General features: G+C 43.5%; 1 protein-coding gene across 1 annotated transcript in view; it reads right to left on the reverse strand.

Moving 5' to 3' along the window:
• Positions 1–15,718, reverse strand: part of cmtm6 (CKLF-like MARVEL transmembrane domain containing 6) — a 61,317-nt gene extending 45,599 nt beyond the window's left edge. The window contains 2 exon segments of the mRNA XM_055656214.1: positions 14,710–14,933; positions 15,546–15,718. Coding sequence (XP_055512189.1) covers positions 14,710–14,933; positions 15,546–15,585 — 264 coding nt within the window. The 5' untranslated portion in view covers positions 15,586–15,718.
• Positions 15,719–22,088: the final 6,370 nt, after the last annotated feature.

Here is a 22,088-nt window from a genome sequence, read left to right on the forward strand (position 1 = left end):
TATCAGATGGTGCAAATAAACTCAGCCCAGCTCATTATATGCAAATGACCAATCATGTCACCATTCTTTCTTAATCTCACGATAATAGAAGCAACGTTGACAAACCGATCAGCAGCATTTGATTAGGAGTCTGTGAAACAAAACTTGTTTCAACTGGTCGTACCATCACAAAGATATTTACAGAAAGGATAAATGACTTTGCCACGGTTTTAGTTGTATGTTGAATCTTCTGCTGGGGGATGTGTTGCACTAGAATGAAGATACTTATAGTTCTGAACAGGAATCTGCTCCACTCAGCAAATGCGAGAAAAATCTGTGAGTAAAGGTAGCTGGTTTCTCTTGTTAGTTTTGATAAAACGCAGGCACCAGTGACAGGACTTCCTGACCAACCCTAAATAGCCGGTAAAAAACAATGAGCAAACATTTTGGACTATTGCAGTCCTTATTACCAAAGAACTTCAACACCATTGTTTATTACAGAATTCTAGGAATGTCAATGATACATGTCCAAGATAATGTGGAACCTGTGGGAATACTTGCAGCTGGTAACATTCCCAGAACCGCCCCCCTATCTCCCTGCACCTCTTACTTGTCCTGGATAGTGAATGTTATGGACTTGGGAAATACTTTAGAAGTAGCAGTGGTGAGTTGCACCATAAGATGGCCGTTGATTAAGACTGGTCCTGTAAGGGAGGGAGTAATTTTTACCGTGGGCTATCATTGCAGTCTGCTCACAATGCTCACAAATAGTGTTAAGCTACATAAGTGTTGCGGGAATGATACAAGGAGAGTATTCCATTCCCCTCCTGAATTTCACTGTTCCGTTGTCGATACATATGACAATTAAACTTGACTTGACTCTGGACAAACCGGTCGTTCACGACAAGATGTGAAAGTTCATATCAGCTACTTTTGTAATGAAGAGAGAGACTGCAGAAGTGCCTGTCTGGTCTCCTTGTGTACAGTCATCCTTAAACTACACAGGGAGTGGTGAATCTGTGGAACTCTCTGCCACAGAAGGTAGTTGAGTCCAGTTCATTGCCTATATTTAAGAGGGAGTTAGATGTGGCCCTTGTGGCTAAAGGGATCAGGGGGTATGGAGAGAAGGCAGGTATGGGATACTGAGTTGGATGATCAGCCATGATCATATTGAATGGCGGTGCAGGCTCGAAGGGCCAAATGGCCTGCACCTATTTTCTATGTTTCTAACTGAATGGGCCACCTTCTTTAAGTCCAGATTGCAACCTTTCAGACTGATGGCAGTCCCCTCCAACTCTGATGATTAAGACACCAATAAATAGCTAGGGAGAGGATTTTTTTTTGTTTATTTCAGGGATCTTGGCATCATTAGCAAAGCTATTGTTTATTGAGAAGGTGGTGTCAATCTAAGTTTTTGAGTAACAGCAGCCCGTTTGGTGAATGTATGCATGGACGCATGCATCCAGGGGAAAATACTGAGTCGCTTCCCCTTGCAAGCAAACTACCTTTTAGCTCCTTACACTAATATAATGGAGTAGACTCAAGCATACAATGAGTGACACCTCATCTATAGGAAGCTGGCTATGGTAGCTCTTATATTTCAAAAGTCATCAAGACTTTGCAAATATTAGTGCATTGGATACTATGACCCTAGATTTTGTACCTATACGGATAGGTTTGTTCAGCAGATGAAACCACAGCCTCTGTGATTAGACACATAACCAATTAGTCATAGCAATAATATAGCAATTATGATAGCAAATTAATGCAGATAGAACTGCTTGAAATATGAAGACGTCAATTAATATTCATGGTAGACACGAAATGCCGGAGTAACTCAGCGGGACAGGAAGAGAGAAGGAATGTGCGACGTTTTGGTTCGAGACCGTCTTCAGACTGATGTCAGGGGAGTGGGCGGGACAAAGATAGAATGTAGTTGGAGACAGTAAGACTGGTGGGAGGAAGGGGAAGGGGAGAGAGAGGGAAACCAAGGGCTATTTGAAGTTAGAGAAGTAAATGTTCATACTGCTGGGGTGTAAACTGCCCAAGCGAATTATGAAGGTAGACAAAAACGCTGGAGAAACTCAGCGGGTGTGGCAGCATCCATGGAGCGAAGGAATAGACAAAGTTTTAGGTCGAGACCCCTCTTCAGAATATGAGGTGCTGTTCCTCCAATTTACACTGGGCCTCACTCTGACTATGGAGGAGGCCCAGGGCAGAAAAGTCAAATTGGGAATGGGAGGGAGTGTCGAAGTGCTGAGCAACCGAGAGATCAGTTAAGTTAAGACGGACTGAGTGGATGGATTCAGGGAAACGAACGCCGACCCTGCGCTTGCTCTCGCCAATGTAGGGAAGTTGACACCTGGAACAGCGGATACAGTAGATGAGTTTGGAGGAGGTGCAAGTGAACCGCTGCCTCACCTGGAAAGACTGTCGTGGTCCTGGGATGGAGTCGAGGGGGGAGGTAAAGGGACAGCTGCATCTCCTGCGGTTGCAGGGGAAAGTGCCTGGGAAGGGGTTGGTTTGGGAAGGTACAAGTTGACCAGGGATTAATATTCATGTGCTTGGTGATGTTGTTCATGGAAATGGACAGCATGAACTGCTTGTTCTAATGATCCTACAGCATAATTTGAAATTTCCACTCATGTAGGAAGCCAGAGCTCCCCTGAGCTCAACCCAAACAAAGCAGTTCTTTTCCACTGGGTCATGAACTCTCAGGCTTGCATCTAAAAGAAAAAACTGCTTTTCAGGGTCCCTACCTGGTCGGAGAGGCGGCTTTCCTCCTAGCAGCATCTCGACCCGTCCTCGTGGCCCATCATCGGGGTCTGGAGCGGCGTTTCCAGACGGGACCGGGTAGAACCACGGCTTCGGCGGCGGCACAGCGCTAGAGCGCTATCGCGGAGCAGGCGATGCATTGCCCGGGTCGCCGCGCGGGAACTCCGGTATGCTGGGACCGACAAAAACATCGCGAAGCTGCGGGTCTGTGGTGCGGCCAGCTGCGGGCGGCGACGCTGAACTTTAACATCAGGAGCCTGGGATCTCTCGCCGAGTCGTGAAGCTCCATCCAGCCTGTTGCCTTCGGAAGCCGTGGTCTCCGGTAAGGAAACGGCAGTTCCAGGCATCCCAAGCCGCTGAGAGGGTTCTCCCGACGCCGGAGCACCATCATCCGGCAAGAACGGCCTGAAACATCGGCCTCCGTAAAGGCGACTGCGGAGGCTTCAATAGGCCCGACCATGGTTTAACATGGGGATGGGGACTGGACTTTGCGCCTTCCCTCATAATGGGAACCATTGTGGGGGGATGTTTTTATGTTTAAATTTCTTTATTATTGTTTTGTTGTATTCTTTTTGTGCTGCAATGGCAATAAGCATTTCATTACACCAATTGGTGTATGTAACATAAAGAACCTTTGACCATTTGATATGGATAAATGTAACAGGGTTTTAGGAAATTAAGAATTGAGGCTGACAAGATGGCTCTGCTAGAAATCAGCATAAACTCAAGGGACAAATGGTTTCCCTCCATGCCATAACAATTCTATCCATCTTTTCCAATACCTTTACGTAACAAAAAAAATCAATTCTAAAAATGTCAGCTGGCCTAACGTCCACAGATTTATGATGCAGACCATCAACAACTTCCAATTTCTATGCATGTGGAAAATGTTTCTGAATGGGCTACATTTTTAGTTTGAACATGTTCTGGATTTCCGCACCAGCTCTTTTGTATGTCTGATCAATAACATGGAATAAATTGGGAGATCTTTTGGCCTGTTAGCAGGGATGTTTCATTCATTCCAACACCTCACATGTTCGCCACGACTGCGCAAATAATTTCCCCTTTAAATATTTGCCAATCCCCTTTCAAATATTATTAAATCTATTCCCATCAGCCTTTCAGGCACATTACATTGACAGAGAAGAAACAAGCTTAAGTTAACATTGGTTATTTTGCCGATCACTTCAGAATATCAAACACTTGATTTTGAACTTCTATTAAATCTCGATTTAACATTCTTTGTCGCAACAAAAATAATTCAGCTTCTCCAATCTCTCCAAATAACCAACATTTCTTACACCTACAGCCTCAAATTCATCTGCAGCCTCAAATTCTTTAAAAAAAAGCAACCATCTTAACTCAAGGGAATACAATGCGTCATTGCAGTCTACCCATACAATTAAAGTCCTGACATTATCATGTCAAGTGTGTTTATTCTGATACATCTCCAAAGTCAAATAGATGTTGTGTAACCAATATATTTGCAAATTAAGGGAATGCTAAAATTAAAACAGACATTTGAAGAAGGATACACGGCAGCTGTAGCTGGAACACAATGATCAGCTGTTTAAGAAAAGCAGGGCAGTCTCTCATGGAGCAAGCAAACCATTCCAAGATTCACCAGCGCAATTCAAACATCCTGATGCAGCATTATACAAACACCCACATTCAACCCAACATTCAGATGTACTATACACCAGCTGTTGAATTTCAACTTCACAGTCAAAAATATGCTACATCCCTAATGATCTGATAATGTTCAAATATATTTTAGTCCAAATTGGTGAGTTTATTTTTGCACCCATGATAAAAAATTATTTGGTGAGCATTATACACTTGCTGTCTCTGAACTGCCACTCATTTCAAGAAGTCATCAGTTAGGTTTTGGGTTTTTTGAGGCCTATAAAAGTACAGGTTGTAGCCACACTTTACAAATTCATCAGAAACCAATACCAAAAGCACTGGATTTTCCCCTCAAAAAGAAATGTCAAGTACTGAACCGTTAAATCTTATAAACACTGCTAAAAATGCAGCCAAATCAAGATTCGGTTATTTTGACATTTTTCTCTCATTCCCTGTTCTACAATCAATAGTTAGATAACATTACCTTGTCCCAGCTGCCCACATTTAATCAAAATAGAGAACATGTGCAGGATATTTGGCACTAAGGGAATCCTTGCTGAGCCTAATGTTGTTTTAAGTCCACAATGTGTATACCTTTAACGGATCACTGGATATCAATAGGAATTAACCAAGTCCTCTTCTGGAAATTGGGGCTAATATTTGGACTCCAGCTGTCTGCTAATGAAATAAAATATGGAATCAAGAACCCTATTGGCTTTTACAACTAAAAAGTGGGGGGGTGGAGTCAACAACGTGGACCCGTATCTGTGCAGCTAATGGGAAAGAGAGTGTAGGAAAGGTCACGTTTAAACAGGGCAGGGGGGGTGGCACCCAATGCAAGGAGACAGAGGGCCATAAAAGGAAGACAGAAGCAAAAGGTAGAAAGGAGATAAGAAAAACTAGCCTGAAAGCTTTGCACCTTAATAACATTCAAAATAAGGTGGATTAATTGAATGTGCAGTTAGTAGTTAAGGATATGATATAGTTGGAATTACAGAGACATGGCTCCAGGGTGACCAAGGTTGGGAGCTAAACATGCAGGGGTATTCAATATTCAGGAAGGATAGACAGAATGGAAGAGGAGGTGGTGTGACATTGCTGGTTAAAGAGGAGATTAATGCAATAGCAAGGAGAGACATTAGGTTGGATGCTGTCGAATTGGTATGGATAGAACGGCGAAATAGCCAAGGGCAGAAAACATTTGTTGGGGTGGTATACAGACCACCAAACAGCAGTAGGGAGGTTGGGAATATCATCAAGCGGGAAATTAGGGATGCTTATAACAAAAGTACAGCAGTTATCATGGGTGACTTTAATCTACATATATAGATTGGACCAACCAAATTGGTAACAGTGCTGAGGAGGAGGATTTCCTAGGATGTATACAGGCTGGGTGTTTTAAACCAATATGTAGAGGAACTGACTAGAGAGCAGGCCATCCTAGACTGGGTATTGTGTAATGAGGAAGGATTAGTTAGCAAGGCCCCTTGGGCAACAGTGACCATAATATGGTGGAATTCTGCATTAAGATGGAGAATGACATGGTTAAATCAGAGACTAGGGTCCAGATCTTGAATAAAAGAGACATTGAAGGTATGAGATGGAAATTGGTTAGGGAAGACTGGCAAATTATACTTAAAGGGTTGACAGTGGAGATACAATGATGAAGATTTAAAGACCGCATGGATGAACTCCAGAAATTGTTCATCCCTGTCTGGCAAAAAAATAAAACAGAGAAGGTGGCTCAACCATGGCTGACAAGGGAAGTCAAGGATGGTGTTGAATCCAAGGAAGAGGCATATAAATTGGCCTGAAGAAGCAGCAAACCAGAAGACTGGGAGAAATTTAGAACTCAACAGAGGAGGACAAAGGGGTTAAGTGGGGGGAAAAAGAGCACGAAAGAAAGCTTGCAGGGCATAGATAAATACTGCCAGTAAGTTTATTTAGGTATGTCAAAAGAAAAAGATTAGTGAAGATGAATGTAGGTCCCTTACAGTCAGAGACAGGTGAATTTATATTGGGAAACAAGGAAATGGCAAAACAGTTAAACGAGTACTTTGGTTCTGTCTTCACTAAGGAAGACACAAACAATCTCCCGGAAATACTAGGGGACCGAGGATCTAGCGGGAGGGGGAAATTGAAGGGAATCCACATTAGTCAGAAAATGGTGTTAGGTAAACTGTTCGGACTGAAGGCAGATAAATCCCCAGGGCCCGATGGTCTGCATTCCAGAGTACACAAGGAGGTGGCCCGAGAAATCGTGGATGCATTGGTGATCATTTTTCAATGTTCTTGAGACTCTGGATCAGTTCCTGTGGACTGGAGAGTAGCCAATGTAATGCCACTTTTTAAGAAAGGAGGGAGAGGGAAAATGGGAAATTATAGACCAGTTAGCCTTACATTGGTAGTGGGGAAGATGATGGTCAATTATTAAAGATGTTATAGCAGCGCATTTGGAAACCAGTGATGGGATCGGTCAAAGTAAGCATGGATTTATGAAGGGGAAATCATGCTTGACTAATCTTCTGGAATTTTTTGAGGCTGTAATAGGTAGAGTAGGGAGAACCAGTGGATGTGGTATATCTAGGGCTTTCAAAAAGCCTTTGACAAGGTCCCACACAAGAGATTAGTGTGCAAAATTAGAGCACGGTATTGGGGGTAGGGTATTGATATGGATAAAGAACTGGTGGGCAGACAGGAAGCAAAGAGTAGGGTGTGCCGCAAGGCTGGACCTCAGTTGTTTACAATATATATTAACGATTTAGACGAGGGAATTAAATGTAACATCTCTAAGTTTGCGGATGACACAAAGCTGGGTGGCAGTGTGAGCCGCGAGCAGGATGCTACGAGGCTGCAGGGTGACTTGGATAGGTTGGGTGAGTGGGCAGAAGCATGGCCGATGCAGTATAATATGGATTAATGTGAGGTTATCCACTTTGGTGGCAAGAACAGCAAGGCAGATTATTATCTGAATGGCGGCAGATTAGGAGAAGGAAGGGAGCAATGAGACCTGGGTGTGCTTGTATATCAGTCACTGAAAGTAAGCATGCAGTTAAACCAGGCAGTGAAGAAAGCCAATGCATGTTGGCCTTCATTGCAAGAGCATTTGAGTTTAGGAGTAAGGAGGTCCTACTGCAGTTGCACAGGGCCCTGATGAGACAGCACCTGGAGTATTCTGTGCAATTTTTGTCTCCTAATTTGAGGAAGGACATTATTGCTGTTGAAGGAGTGCAGCGTAGATTCACCAGGTTAATTCCTGGGATGGCGGACTGACGTATGATGAAAGAATGGGTCAACTGGGCTTGTATTCGCTGTAATTTAGATGGATGAGAGGAGATCTTATAGAAACATATAAAATTCTTAGAGGATTGGACAGGGTAGATACAGGAAAAATGTTCCCGATGTTGGGGGAAGTCCAGAACCAGGGGCCATAGTTTAAGAATAAGGGGTAGGCCATTTAAGGACTGAGACGAGGAAAAATCTTTTCACCCAGAGAGTTGTGAATCTGTGGAATTCTCTGCCACAGAAGGCAGTGGAGGCCAATTCACTGGATGTTTTCAATAGAGAGTTTGATTTAGCTCTTAGTGCTAAGGGAATCAAGGGATGAGGAAAAAGCCGTAATGGCGTACTGATTTTGGGTGATCAGCAGTGCTGGCTCGAAGGGCCGAATGGCCTACTCCTGCACCTAATTTCTATGATGTTAACTGAATAAGCAGGAAAGGCATTGTAAGAGTTGGTAAAAGTTAATGCGCGGCATTGATTTCTGATTTCTCTTCTGTACGTGGAATATCTCACTGCAAGAAATTGACTGCAGTCTACAATGCTTAGGGAAAGTGACCAGCTTTTTCAAAACAGAAGTATCTGCAGTAACATGCAATGAGATTGGGAATATGGAGCAGATTCAGATTTGAATGGATGGATAAACAGGCCCTTCGGCCCAGCTTGCCCACACTGGCTGACATGTCCCAGCTACACTAGATCCACCTGCCGCGTTTGGTCCATATCTCTTCAAACCTGTCCTATCCTATCTGTCTAACTGTTTCTTAAATGTTGGGATAGTTCCCTGCCGCAACACTCTCCTAGTTCCATACACCTACCATCCTTTGTGCGTAAAAGTTACCCCTCAGATTATTTTTAAATCTTTTCCCCTTCACCTTAAACCTATGTCCTCTGGTCCTCGATTCACCTACTCTGGGCAAGAAATTCTGTGCATCTAGCCGATATATTCCTCTCATGATTGATAAATGATGGAACAGCATCAGCTGCAGGTAGAAGTGCTGGTGCAAGTAAAAGTATACATAATCTGAATGTACAGAGATTGATCATGGATGGAAGCATGTGCCAGATAGGAGTTAGGGAATTATACATATTTATTCAATTTGTGAACTTAGACAAGCAGGCAGAGGAGGTAATTGAGGCAGGAACTATAACAGCATTTAAAAGACACAAATGGAAACATGGATAGGAAAGGTTCAGATGCCTATGGGCCAAATGCAGGCACATGGGACTAGTTTAGCAAACTGGTTGGCATGGATGTGTTGGGCCGATGGTCCAGTTTCCATGCTCTACAACTCTTTGACTACATCTCTGTCACGGCATTGCTCAGAATTTCTTATGGAGAACATAAAGTTCACGTAGTTTAACTTGGCAACCACAAAACGTTCAAAAGATATTAACAGATACTTAACAAATTCAAAGTACTAACTGCGTTTACATACCGATGACAACATTTAATAGCATTATTCAGAAAACAATTATTTGTAATATGTCCCAACTGTTCAAGAAGTTTGGAAGGGAAAGGGACATTGGAGATCAGATGGTAGGCTAACATGTGCATTTTTGTTAGTGGAGGAGTGATGATGGCAGATTGGAAGGAAAATGAGTATCCGAAAAAAGCAAGGGCATATCAGCTAACGGCGGAAGCAAGGAGGAATGTTATGTGATAATTTGATTAGTAGTGGATATTCTGCATAAATCCCTTAAAGAAAATTGTGTTCATAAGTAGTTATGTTATCATCAGTGGAGCTGACAAGATATCACGCATCATAAAGCTGTGATGTTACTGGTGTGCCATCCAATGTATAACTAAACCAAATAATTAAAAACAAATTCCCATGTTAATCCCAGTATATTTCCCTGGAGATCCAAATTGCATATTTTCAAAAATCCTGTTAGATGTTAAATTTCTCTACCCCTCCCATTTCTTGTTTCCTGTTTGGAAGATAAAGACTCGCATTAATTGGATAGCTCTGAATTGCTTCATGGAAGTTTCCATCTTTTGGCTGGCTATTCACATAATGGAAGGAAGGGGTGGGGAATTTTATCCAAGCTCTCAAGTGGCATTCGCATGGGATTTGCAGGATAATTATTCCCCATCCTTAGCAACTGCACGCCAAATCCAACTACTATTTCCACTGATCCAATCAGTTAACTTTACAATGACCAAGCTCACACATGGAAGTTTCCCAACCTTTGACACACTCATTGCCAAAGAACACTATCATTAGAAAACAAATGTAAAATTATTTAACTTTACTCTTTGTTTACAAGCCCTTGTGATGCCTTACACATCACTGACCTAATACAAAGAAGTTTTTGAATACAAATTTAAGTGATATTGGATATCTTACTAAATTACTTTGTTCATTGGTTTCTTATTATCAAATGTACCAAGATACAGCAAAAAAATGTTTTGTGTGCTATCCAGGCAAATCATGCCATACGAGTATACCAGATAGTGCAAAAGAAAATATCTATACAGAATGCAGTATAGTGTTATGGCTATGGAAAAAGTTTTTAAAAAAAAAATGCAAGGACCACAACAACATTGATTGGAAGATAGGGAATTCATCCCTAGCACATGAGAGGTCTGTTCAAGTCTGATAACAGTGGGGAAGAAGCAGTACTCAAATCTGGTGGTACGTTTTCAAGCTTTTATATATAATGCCTATACATATAATTCCCAACAGAAGAGGGAATATGAGCAGTCTGATTACAATGGCTTCTTGCCTGAAGCAGCAATAAGTATAGATGGAGTCGGAAGGGTGGGGGCAGATCGTGGGGCTGATTTGTGCAGTGGACTGGTTTGTGTCCACGGCTCTCTGCAATTTTTTTGTTTAGTAACAACGAACTGCAGATGCTGGTTTACAAAAAATGTAAAAGGAATGGAGTAACTCAGTAGGTCAGGTGGCACCTCTGGAGAGCAAGGATTGAAGAACAGTATTGACACAAAATCTCACCTATCCATCTTCAACAGGGACACTGCATGACCAGCTGTTACTCCAGCAATGTGTGTATTTGCTCTGTAAATTCTTGCAGTCTTGGGCACAACAGTTACCATAACAAGCTATGTCGCAACTGTAAAGGATGCTTTCTAAGGTGCATCTGCAGAAATTAGTAGGAGTTATTAAAGACAATTCAAATGTTCTTAGCCTTCTGAGAAGGTAGAATCATTGGTGTGTGGTCTTGGCTGCAGCATTTATGTAGCTAGATCAGGACAAATTGTTAGTAAAATTTATACCCAGAAGCTTGAAGCTCTTGACCATCTCCTCTTCTGGACCATTGATGGCAACTGGGGCATGTACTACACTGAACTTCCTGGTCGATGACCAGCTCCTTCATTTTGCCGACATTGAGCGATTGTTATCTTGACACTATGCTACTAAGGTCTCTCTCTCTTCTTCCTGAACTCAAACTCGTATTGTTCAACACCCGGGTCACTATGCTGATGTAATCTGCAAACCTGTAAATGGAGTTAGAGCAGTACTTGGCTGCACAGTTGTGAGTGTACAGAGAGTAGGGCAAGGGGCTGAGAATTATCCTGGAGTATATTTTCTCGTCTATCCTTACAGACTGCGATCTATGGGTCAGGAAATTGAGGGTCCAGTTGTGGAGACAGTGCTGAGTCCTGGGTGCAGGAATTTAAAGACGAGTTTGATTGGAATGATGGTATTGAAGACAGAGCTATAGTAAATAAATAAGAGCCTGGTGCAGATATTCTTGTTATCCAGATGCTCGAGAGATGAGTATAGGGTCAAACAGATGACACCTGCCTTGGACCTTTTGCAATGGATGGCTTTGTCAGGGTTGTACCTAGATTTCCTCAACAGGTCGGCATCACCGGATTGAATACCTCATGTTGGTCTTCACTTGGGAGTGGATCTTACAGGTCATCATGGTTTCCAGTTGGGGAACAGTTGAATTGACTTCTTTACCATGCCTCTACAGACCAGTGCATTTCAAAGTTCATCTTCCGAGTTGCAACCCTCTCTATCCAGCCCTAATGCAGGGTCTCAGCTTGACAGATCAACTATCCCCTCGCCTTTACACATGCTACTCGACCTCCAGCAGTTTATTTAACTTTCTACCCAAACCTCACCATACAGTAGATTACCCGAGCTCCATACTCTTCCCTTTTAAAATCAAAAACTTTCCTATCTAGCAACAATCTTGTGCATTCATTTGAGCAATACCCTACACTGTCAAACACAAGCTTTGTTTGCTCTCTCATGAATGTGCAATGGAGGATTTTGCATTAGTCTACAAAGAGTCAACTGACAGCAGCACATGACAGCAAATATAAACCATGGAACAAAGTTCTTGGCAATGATTGTATTGGAAATGTTCTGCGACCGACACACAAAATGTTAGGATAATAAATCTCAATTATCCAAGTAAGCGCGGAACGCAGATCCTCTTTATGCACAGCAAGATCTCTGGTGTTCAGGCTGATGCTGGTGAAAAGGGACAAACCTTCCAGTTTCAGTTCATAGTTATTGCCACATGTACTTTTGTTGCATGCAAACCAGTCAGCGAAAAGCCAATACATGACCCCCTCAAACCAACAGCATTATCCTTCACAATCAAGAATTTAATAAGCCTTTGTTCAAGTTGGTCAGGGACAGGATAGGACCAGTCACAAACTTCCAAGTTTTCAAACACCTTCCTATCATCTACAAACCATTTGGAATAATTGCAGTGAAATATTCCACACTTACTTGGATGAGCATAGCTCCAACAATATTCATATATTTTAGCTCCAGGTGATTACATGACCTGCTTGATTATCTGAGATTCCATAAGATCCTGACTGATAGCTTATCTCCAGCATCATGTTCCTGCACCAACTCCCATAGCTTTTGAATCCATTCATATCTAAACAAAAAGAATTGTCATTGTTCTCGTGACCAAGCCTCTACAACCAACGTTCAAAAAATGCCAAAGATTTTGCCGACTCAAGGTGGAATAAAAATCAAGACTGACCTTTTATTTTGAGAATGCGACATGCCAGCTGGGGAAATTATCAACCCCCACATCTACGAAGAGCAAAGCTCTCCACAGGAATTTTGTACATTAGCTTTACTCCCTCCACTACCAGTACACATTGCAGCCACAGCATGCCATCTGCAATATGAACTGCAGCAAGCACTGACCCTTCAGTAACAGCACCAGCTCTCCTAAACTCTATAATCAAAAGAACACAATAAATAAAAGCCATTTTGAACCCGCTTTCTCATACAGCGAGATCAGAGCTAATTCTGTGTCTCAGATCCATCCCACATATTGCTAGTGTCCAAAGGATTTAACCAATCTCAGCCTTGGATATACTTAAATGAATACCCATAGCCCTCAGGGGTTGAAAATGCTGAAGATTTACAATCCTGTGAAAATATCTCCCCTTGTCTCAGTCTACAGTATGCATGTCAGAGGTTGTGAGGAGAAGGCGGGTGAGTGGGGTTAGAAGAGATAGATTAACCATGACAGAATGGGAGAGTAGACTTGAAGGGCCGAATGGCCTAATTCTGTTCCTATCACATGCCCTTACGACCCTTGATCTATGCCTCTACGCTACCTCATTCTAGATTTTCCAACTGCAGAAATCATCCTCTCAGCATCAACCCATCTACAAATGTCAGAATGAGATCATCTCACATTTCTTCTAACTCTTCTGAGTAAGTCAATCATTCTCACTCTCACGTCAGAGGACAATCTCCTCGCCCCAGGAATTATTTTTCAGATTCAGATTCAATCCTTATTGTCATTGCGCAGTGTGCAGTACAGAAACAACAAAATGCAGTTTGCAGCATCTCACCCAGAAGAGCGAACATAGAATAATGAGCAGTAAAATATATACGTTTACAAACAGTAGCAGTAGTGCAATTTTACTGGTGGGAAGGAGTGTCCGGGAGGGGGGCTACCATCAACATTCCCAAGATTCTGCACACATTAGGGGTTATTTACAGTGGTTGCCAATCCACAATTTTTTGCAATGTGAGAGGAATCAGAGAGCCCGTGGGAATCCCACTGATCGGAGAAAATATGCCAGCTCCACACAGACAGCACCTGAGGTCAGAATCAAACCCAGGTCACTGGATCTGTAAAGCAGCAGATCTACAAGGTGGTGTGAAGGATTTCCAAGCTCTACATAATTACAACATAGACTCGAAACGTCACCTATTCATTCTCTCCAGAGATGCTGCCTATCCCGCTGAGTAACTCCAGCATTTTGTGTCTATCTTCTATTTTTGTGTTCTTGCCCTCTTACAATAAATTTAATATATTGTCCTCATCATATCAGTTGCATTTACATTTTGTTTGACATGAATCTGCACACCGAGCTCCCTCAGTGCACTAACAATTTTTTCCTTAGCATAAACTATTATTTTCTTAGAATAAAAATGTAGCAATTTCCCCACACATAGTAATTTCACAATTTTCCCCATGTCTGCCGTTACTTTCCCACTCAACCTGCCCACGTCCCTTTGAAGAGCCTTTGATATCACACCTTCACCATACATCTTTGTGGCTTCAGCAACTTGGATCAAACCCTGACCCTTCCATCAAAAGGCAGAGTGAGACTACTGGTATCAAATGGATCATAGTTCAAGGCAGCGAGTCGCCATCATCCTCAATACAGCAATTAACGAAAACAGTCACATACCATTATCAGGAATATATATCTTAGCCGGAGCTTCAGAACAATACAATACAACGGTTTATTGGGTTAGAAACGGGACCTTCCATCCTGATTTCAGTACTTTGCAACATATGGCCAGTTTGCACAACATTTCATTTTAGTGAGCATGTAGACACGTATTTCTTGAAGTAAAAAGGTTTGTACACAACCTTGAAGTTGGCAACCACGTCTTCCCTTGTGCACTTCCTGAACTTTTGTTTTGCAGGATAAAAACAAAATACTGCTCCACTTGGATGAAGTTTCACGTCAAATCCCCCAAGCTAAATCTGCAACGTTGGATATGTCCATTCTTGAGCAGCACAAGGCCGATATACACGCGCAACCGGTCGCCACGACTGAAAGGACGTACTCACCACTTCCAACAGCTTCACGATGTGTCGGGGCTTGCTGAAGCGGTTACAACTGCAGAGGCTGCCAGCGCCCTGGATGGGCACGGTGGTCCGCCCATAGACCTGCTCCCCCTCCATTGCTCCGTTCTCCGCCGGCGTTTCGCGCTGCGACATTGTGCTGCTGAGTATTAAAGAGGCGTCGGCCCCGACACGCACACCCTCAATCAAAGATCCCTCAACCACTTCCTCTGCAAACAAAGAGCAGAAATTCCCACTAAACGATCACCGGTAGTTTTGGTTTTGGAGAAACAAAAACGTAACGACAAAGACTTTCCTGGAATCGTGGTCACGCTGAACCGGGAAAGTGAAGGTTTTATCCTCTCTTAAAAAAAAAATCCGCCTCATGATGATCACCCTCACTCGGTCTCTAAAAACACCCCTCCGGTTTTACGTCTTACCCCTTCTACGTCTGGTTTTATTTTAATGTTTGTTTTGTTTTATCTCCGGGGCCACAAAGTTCGCGGATGGTCGCCCGCTGACGGGTGGGGAGGGAAAGCAACCGGGGCGAGGGGAGAGGACGGTTCGTTGCCCGACGCCGCCCGTGTAGTCAAAGTCCACAAACTCCCTCCCTTTCCCCGCACCGGGTGCCCCCCTGCTCCGCTTACCGGCTGGCTGATCGCCCACAGCGCCGGTTGGCGACACCCGTCCTCGGCGTCTCGCCTTCCCTTCCCTTCCCTTCCCCCTCCACCACAAATAGCTTCAAACCACGCACGGTCTCTCCCTCTCGCTTCACTTCCTTGTTTCAGTTTCGTGGAATTGAGAAGCCCGACCTCCAGCGGGACTTTCTGCTGCCGACTCACCGACTCTGAACTCTGGCCCGAACCCGCGGGGCTTGATCATGCGCTGGCCGCGGAGAGTCCGCAGGCAACCGAATGGAAACGGGGTTGTGTGTGTCTCTGCCCCCTCGCCCGGGACAAGTTGGGGACTTTCTCGGAAGCAACAACGCTGACGCTTTGTGATGCAATTGTTTTGGAGTTAGTGCGAATGAGGAATTGGAGTAGGTCGCTCAATAAAATCAAGGTTAATTTGTCAGTTCGCCAAAATTCCACATTTCTGCTTAAACTTGTCTGAGTTTCGTTTTCCTGATGCAACACGGTGGGCTTTTACATCTACGGTGTAAGTGCTTGGATGTAAAATCCTTCGGATGGGGTGGATGAGGATTTTTAACTCTTCTTGGCTGGACTACAAAACAAAGGCGTTGAATGTATTTGGAGGAAACCGATCTGCTCATTGCTCTGTGTGAGAAGGAACTGCAGATGCTGCTCTAATCGATTTCAACCTGCTTCACTGTGCAGGTTGCAGATTCAGCGGAACTCCGTCGGTAACATCAATAAAATCAGCACCTGGTGGAAATCAGACAATACTAGAAACAATGGAAAGAGAGAGTTAAACTGTTGAGGCTTAGATACACATACAACAATAACACCGATGCCACATAATGTTCTAACAGGTGTGATAGTCCGTGGGCCAGAGGGGCCTACCGTGCACTCCCCCTATGATCCTACTTCTTGGGTGTCGTTTTGCTCATTGGTATCTCTTCTGTCGGAAAAAATGATGTTGCCAAAAAAAAACCTCATTTGGACTATGTTTTTTTAACCCCTTATTTCAATCTAAGTCAAAATTGTGTTTTTTTCCACACACGTGGTCCTCTTCCATCATCCTATGTCAACCGGAAAGCAAATCCAGATTTTCGTATGCAGCACTGGAAGCGTGATGATGGGCAGGAAGCATTCAAACAGTGTACAAGAAAAGATCTGGCATGGATGCTTTTCCGGAAAGCGAGTAGTGAGAAAGGTCAAGAGCTTCCAGCTTGGGCTGGATTTGTCTCAGCAACAGGTGAGGTGCCTTCAAATGTGACCACAATTGACTACTATCCTGTGATCAATCATTTCATCACGGAATTTAGTACAGTTCAAGAGTGTTTACGAGCTTCTGAAGAAGCAAGTCATGAGGTTGGCCAAGAATATGTCATTACAACATTCGACTTGGATGTCTGCATGAAGGCATATCCTGTCGTGTGGAGTTATCCTGCAGAGTACAAGAAACACATTGTGTTGATTGGCACATTTCATGTCATCTGGTCATACTTCAAAATGCTTGGAAAGGAAATGGAAGGATCCGGATTTCAGGATGTCCTCATGGAATCGGGACTCGTGTCTACTGGTTCTATGAAAGGTGTTATGACAGGAAAGAACCACAACAGAAGTCAGCACTGCCAAAAGATGATGGTGGAGTGCTTGGAGAGGCTCCTTCTTGATGAATTCCTGTCTGGCTGGAAAAGATGCTGTGCTGTCCGGTATACCAGAGGAATCAAAGGGTACCTTTCCAGAGCTAATCCAATCGCCAACAAAGCAGGCACTTGCTGAAGTCATGGCCAATGCTGATCTCAACACATTGATGGAGTCGTATGAGAGTTTCATAGAAACATAGAAATGAGGTGCAGAAGTAGGCCATTCGGCCCTTCGAGCCTGCACCGCCATTCAATATGATCATGGCTGATCTTCCAACTCAGTTTCAAAGCGGATGTTCGAAAAGGATGTCTTGGGAAGACTGCACAATTTTGGTTGTTGTACATGGATTCTGGGTGGATTGCTCTCTCATTGATTAGGTCTGTGAAAGAGAACAACTTTCTGTTGTACTTGCACTGTCTGTTTCTTATGCCCGATCTCTTCTTCACCTTTGATGGCACAATTACTCCTGCTATCTGACCCACGTTGCTGTGTTCTTGGCAAACATCGAAGAGTCACATCCCAGTGCCCTGGCTTGCCTCGAAAGCGGTGCCATTAGTGTCGCTAGGTCATTTGTGCTGTTGACAAAACGATTGCGTAGACGATCGTGAAGCATGGCAATTCTCGAGGTGGTGCTAGTGGTGTTGGGCTCTCTGGCATCTTGGAGAATCACAGTGCTTATCAGAGATGGGTTTGAACTTCAACAGAAGGGCACACTTTCTCTGCAACTCAGCCTCGCAGAATGACTTCTGGTACCAATCGCAAAGCAAACACAGATCAACAGATATGGAAAAGTGAGGCATGTGTAAAGAAAACCATTGATGCTGTAAAGAGCTTCCTGAATCCTTTTGACATAGATGACACATGTTGTATGTACTCTCTTCTCGTGCCCGTGTTCCGTGAAGTTGAGAAGGTACTTACCACAGGGAAAGAACAGAAAGAGAAGTTCATCAGAGAGCGATGAGAAAAAGACAGCATTCTCCGAACCCATCAAGAATCTGAGGCTCAAACCCATGGCAGAAACAAAGAAAAGGGTGAAGCTGAAAACATCTGAATGAAAGGTTATAGAGTACAAGCAACAAGGAGATATTGCTTTTCAACTGATGGTCAAATCACAACATTCTTGCAGTCAACTCAATCTACGGGAGATTATGAAGTACTCTCTGACACCTGTACCTTACTCCATTGGTACATCAGACAACTTATTTGCCAAGACTGATAAATCCAAGGGTCTACACTACCTATTGAAAGATATAGTCAACTCACAACCTCTTGCCAGTAACAAGACATTGATAGTGGAAGATGGCAATGCTACATTCTACTATCTCAAAGAGATTCCTGCAAACTTCAAAGAGATTGGCATCAAAATCTTCAATGCATTATCTAATGATGTCGTCTTCAGTACCGATATGTACAAACCAGATTCAGTGAAGTCAAGTGAATGGACACGGCGTGGGTTTGTGGAGAAGAGAATAATCTAAGGAGGAAAGACCAAAAAACCAAGGGATTGGAAGCAGTTCTTGACCAATGATGAGAACAAGAAACAACTCATTGAACTTCTTCTTGATGTGTGGAGTGAGCATGACATGGCAAAGGGGCTAATGGAAGGAAGGTGCACTTCAATAAAGAAGGAGAGGCCAAACTTCTTACTTCTCAGAATGAGAAAGAGACACTGCAGTCTGTGATTCAATCCCTGGTCAAACTAAGAAGAAACGGACGTGAGTCATCCTATACTGCAACTATGGCAAAGAGCAAGGATATGACCACATATGTCACAAGCCCAGACAACTATATATTTTTCATATTGCTTCACTATGCAAACAACATTCAAGATGACGCCACAGTGTTCTTTGACACAGGGAGAGCAAATGGGCAAAGGCTAATAGATGTCACCCATTTTGCAAAGCAGTCCTCCTCAGAATACTGCTCAGCAATACTTGGACTGCATGCATTCTCAGGCTGTGACTCAACAAGGAATCGGCAAAGTCAAGCCAATGAAACTGATGCAACAGCGTAACAAATTTGTAAAACCTCTGGCGATTTTCATAGAGTTGAAGATGATATGGTCCTACTTTAGTGGATTTTTAATGTATCTTTACTAAGATTACATCAATTGCAAGTACCAAATGCACACACCCCAAGAAAGAGGGCAAAGTGTGAAAAAACACAATTTTGACATATATTGAAATAAGGGTTAAAAAAACCAAATGAGTTTTTATCGAGGGAGCATCATATTTCCGATAGAAGAAATACCACTGAACAAAATGACACCCAAGAAGTAGGATCATAGGGAGGGTGCACAGTAGCCCCCTCTGGCCCACAGACTATGACAGATTCAGGAGCTTAAGGATCATTTAATTGCACTTGTGGCTTGTTTAAAAAAAAAAAAAAATTGATGTTATTGCGGTTGACTTCAAAAAGGGCTGTATGAAGGGGTGTCAATACTGCATTCTAACATGTGGGTGAGGCTATAGATAGGGCCATGACAGTTCACATTGTAAATAGAAAGACCTAGGAGCAGCAGGGGCTCCATGACCCAATGTATCTTCTGCAACAGTGGATATGACATGAAATTTCCAAAAGGAATCTAACTAATTAGCATTGGCTGTGCCCTACATCAACATTGGGGGTGGGGGGTGAAGCGAGAAGGGGAGGAGGAGGGTGAAGCATGAAGGGGAGGGGGAGGGGAGTGGTCATCATTGATTAACCAGAAAATCAATTGGACCATTTGCAACATTAACATGGCTACAATAGCAGGTGAGTGATTCACCTCTTGACAGTCCAGGGTCTTTCCAACATCTGCAAGACACAAATCAGAAGTTTATGTTTTTAGAGATGCAGCATAGAATCAGGCTTTTCACCCAATCGACACCGTGCTGACTAACAAAAATACTAGTTCTATGTTAAGATACTTCCCCTTCATTCCCAACACACTAGGGGAAATTTACAGATGCCAATTAATCTACTAACCCATATATATATGTGGAAGGAAACTAGAGCACCTGGAGGAAACCCATGCAGTCACGGGGAGATTCTGCAAAGTCCACACATACAGCACCAGAGGTTAGGATTGAACCTGGGTTTCTGGCACTGTGAGGAGCAGCTCTGCCAGCTGCACCACTGGACTGTTATGGGATGCTTGCCACTTGCCCGAATCAGTGCTGCATCAACATCTCTCAAGAAACCCAGCACCGTACATTGACAATGTGTAGGGAGGAACTGCAGATACGGGTTTAAAACCGGATAGAAACAAAAAGCTGGAGTAACTCAGTGGGTCAGACAGCATCTCTGGAGAAAAGGAATAGGTGACGTTTCGGGTCGAGACCCTTCTTCAGTCTTCAGGCCAGCAATCAGGTATAACCTTTTTAAAAAACTGGATAGCACACAACAACAACTTTTCACTATACCTTAGTACACGTGACAATATAAACTAAATTAATCTGGATAGCGTGGATGTGGAGGGGATATTTGCAATAGTGGAAGTCTAGGATCAGAGGACACAGCCTCAGAATAAAACGGCATACCTTTAGAATGGAGACAAAAAGGGATTTCTTTAGCCAGAGAGTGGTGAATCTACAATACAGTACAATACAATACCGTTTACTTGTCATTTGAACCTCACATGAAGTTCAAACGAAATTTGGTTTCTGCAGTCATACAAGGAAAGAACCAAGACACACACCAACACAATTTACACAAACATCCATCACAGTGAATCTCCACCTCACTGTGATGGAAGGCAAAGTCTTGTCTCTCCTCTGCTCTCCATTCCTCTCCCGGTCAAAGTCAAAGCCCCCGGCGGGCGCTAGCAAGTCCCACGGCCACTTAAAGCCGCGCCGGGCGATGTGAGGCCCCGCTCCAGGTCACTCTCAACCCCGCAATTCGAGCGGGAGAAGTCGCCGCTGCCGGTGCCCCGCAAAGCGGTCTCCCACCGGGGACCCGTGAGCTCCCGGTGTCACCATCCACCGGAGTCGGGTCGCAGCCGCGCGCCACCACAGCTCTCCACGCTCCGAAACCGGTCCGCAGCTCCGCAAGCTCCGTGACTTGAGCTGTCGTTCCGGTTGGAGGCCGCTCCACGGTGCTAGGCCCCAACGGCAACGGAGACCCGACAGGGAAAAGGTCAGGTCCCCGTACAGGGAAGAGATCTAAAGGTTTCCCCCACCCCCCACACATACACAGTCAAAAACCCACCACAAACTATACCCTCAACAGGACAATAAAATAAAATTTTAAAAAAAGGACAGACGGACTGCAGAGGCCACTGCGATGTCGGTCGTGCCGCCAACCCACTGTGGAATTCATAGCTGTGAAAGCCGTCATTGAGTATTTTTAAAGCAGAGATTGATAGGTTTTTGATTTTTAAGGGCATCAAAGTTTACAGTCTAAGGCAGGAGAAGAGGGTTGAGTGGAAAAAAATAGATCAGCCATGATTGAATGGCAAAGCACACTCGATGTGCTAAATGGTCTAATTCCACTCCCATGTCTTATGATCTACAATTGGCATAGCCACAGAAAGCAGAGGACATGTTGAAAGAGTGTTATTCTGACCGAAGAATTATGACCTATGCTGGGATCTCAGTTGGTTGTGATATGTATAAATGACTGCAACGAAAATGTTGTTGTACTAATTAGTAAGTTTGCAGAGAACACAAACCAGTTGGAAATAAGAGCAGAGAAATAGCAATGGAGTTTGACACAGACAAGTGTGAGATATTGCATGTTAGAAAGTCAAATGTAAGAGGAAAGTATAGAGTAAATGGTAGGCATTAATGTACAAAGGGTGTGCAAATCCATAGCTCCCTGAAAGTGGCATGCAAGTAGACAGGATGACAAAGAAGGCATAGGGCATGCCTTTGGTCAGCATTAATTATAAAACTGGGAAGTCATGTTGCAGCTGTATAAATTGTTGGGTAGGTCACATTTGTAGTATTGTGCGCAGTTCTGTTTTTTACACAGAAAGTAGTAGGTGCTTGGAATCTGCTGCCAGGGAGGTGGTAGGAGCAGATACAACAGCAATATCTAAAAGGTATTTAAAACATGCACATGAATATGCAGGGAGTGGGAGAATATGGATCATGTTCAACCAGATAGGATTAGTTTAATTTGGCAGAATGG

This window comes from Leucoraja erinacea, chromosome 2, assembly GCF_028641065.1.
Source record: "Leucoraja erinacea ecotype New England chromosome 2, Leri_hhj_1, whole genome shotgun sequence".
Lineage (NCBI taxonomy): Eukaryota > Metazoa > Chordata > Chondrichthyes > Rajiformes > Rajidae > Leucoraja > Leucoraja erinaceus.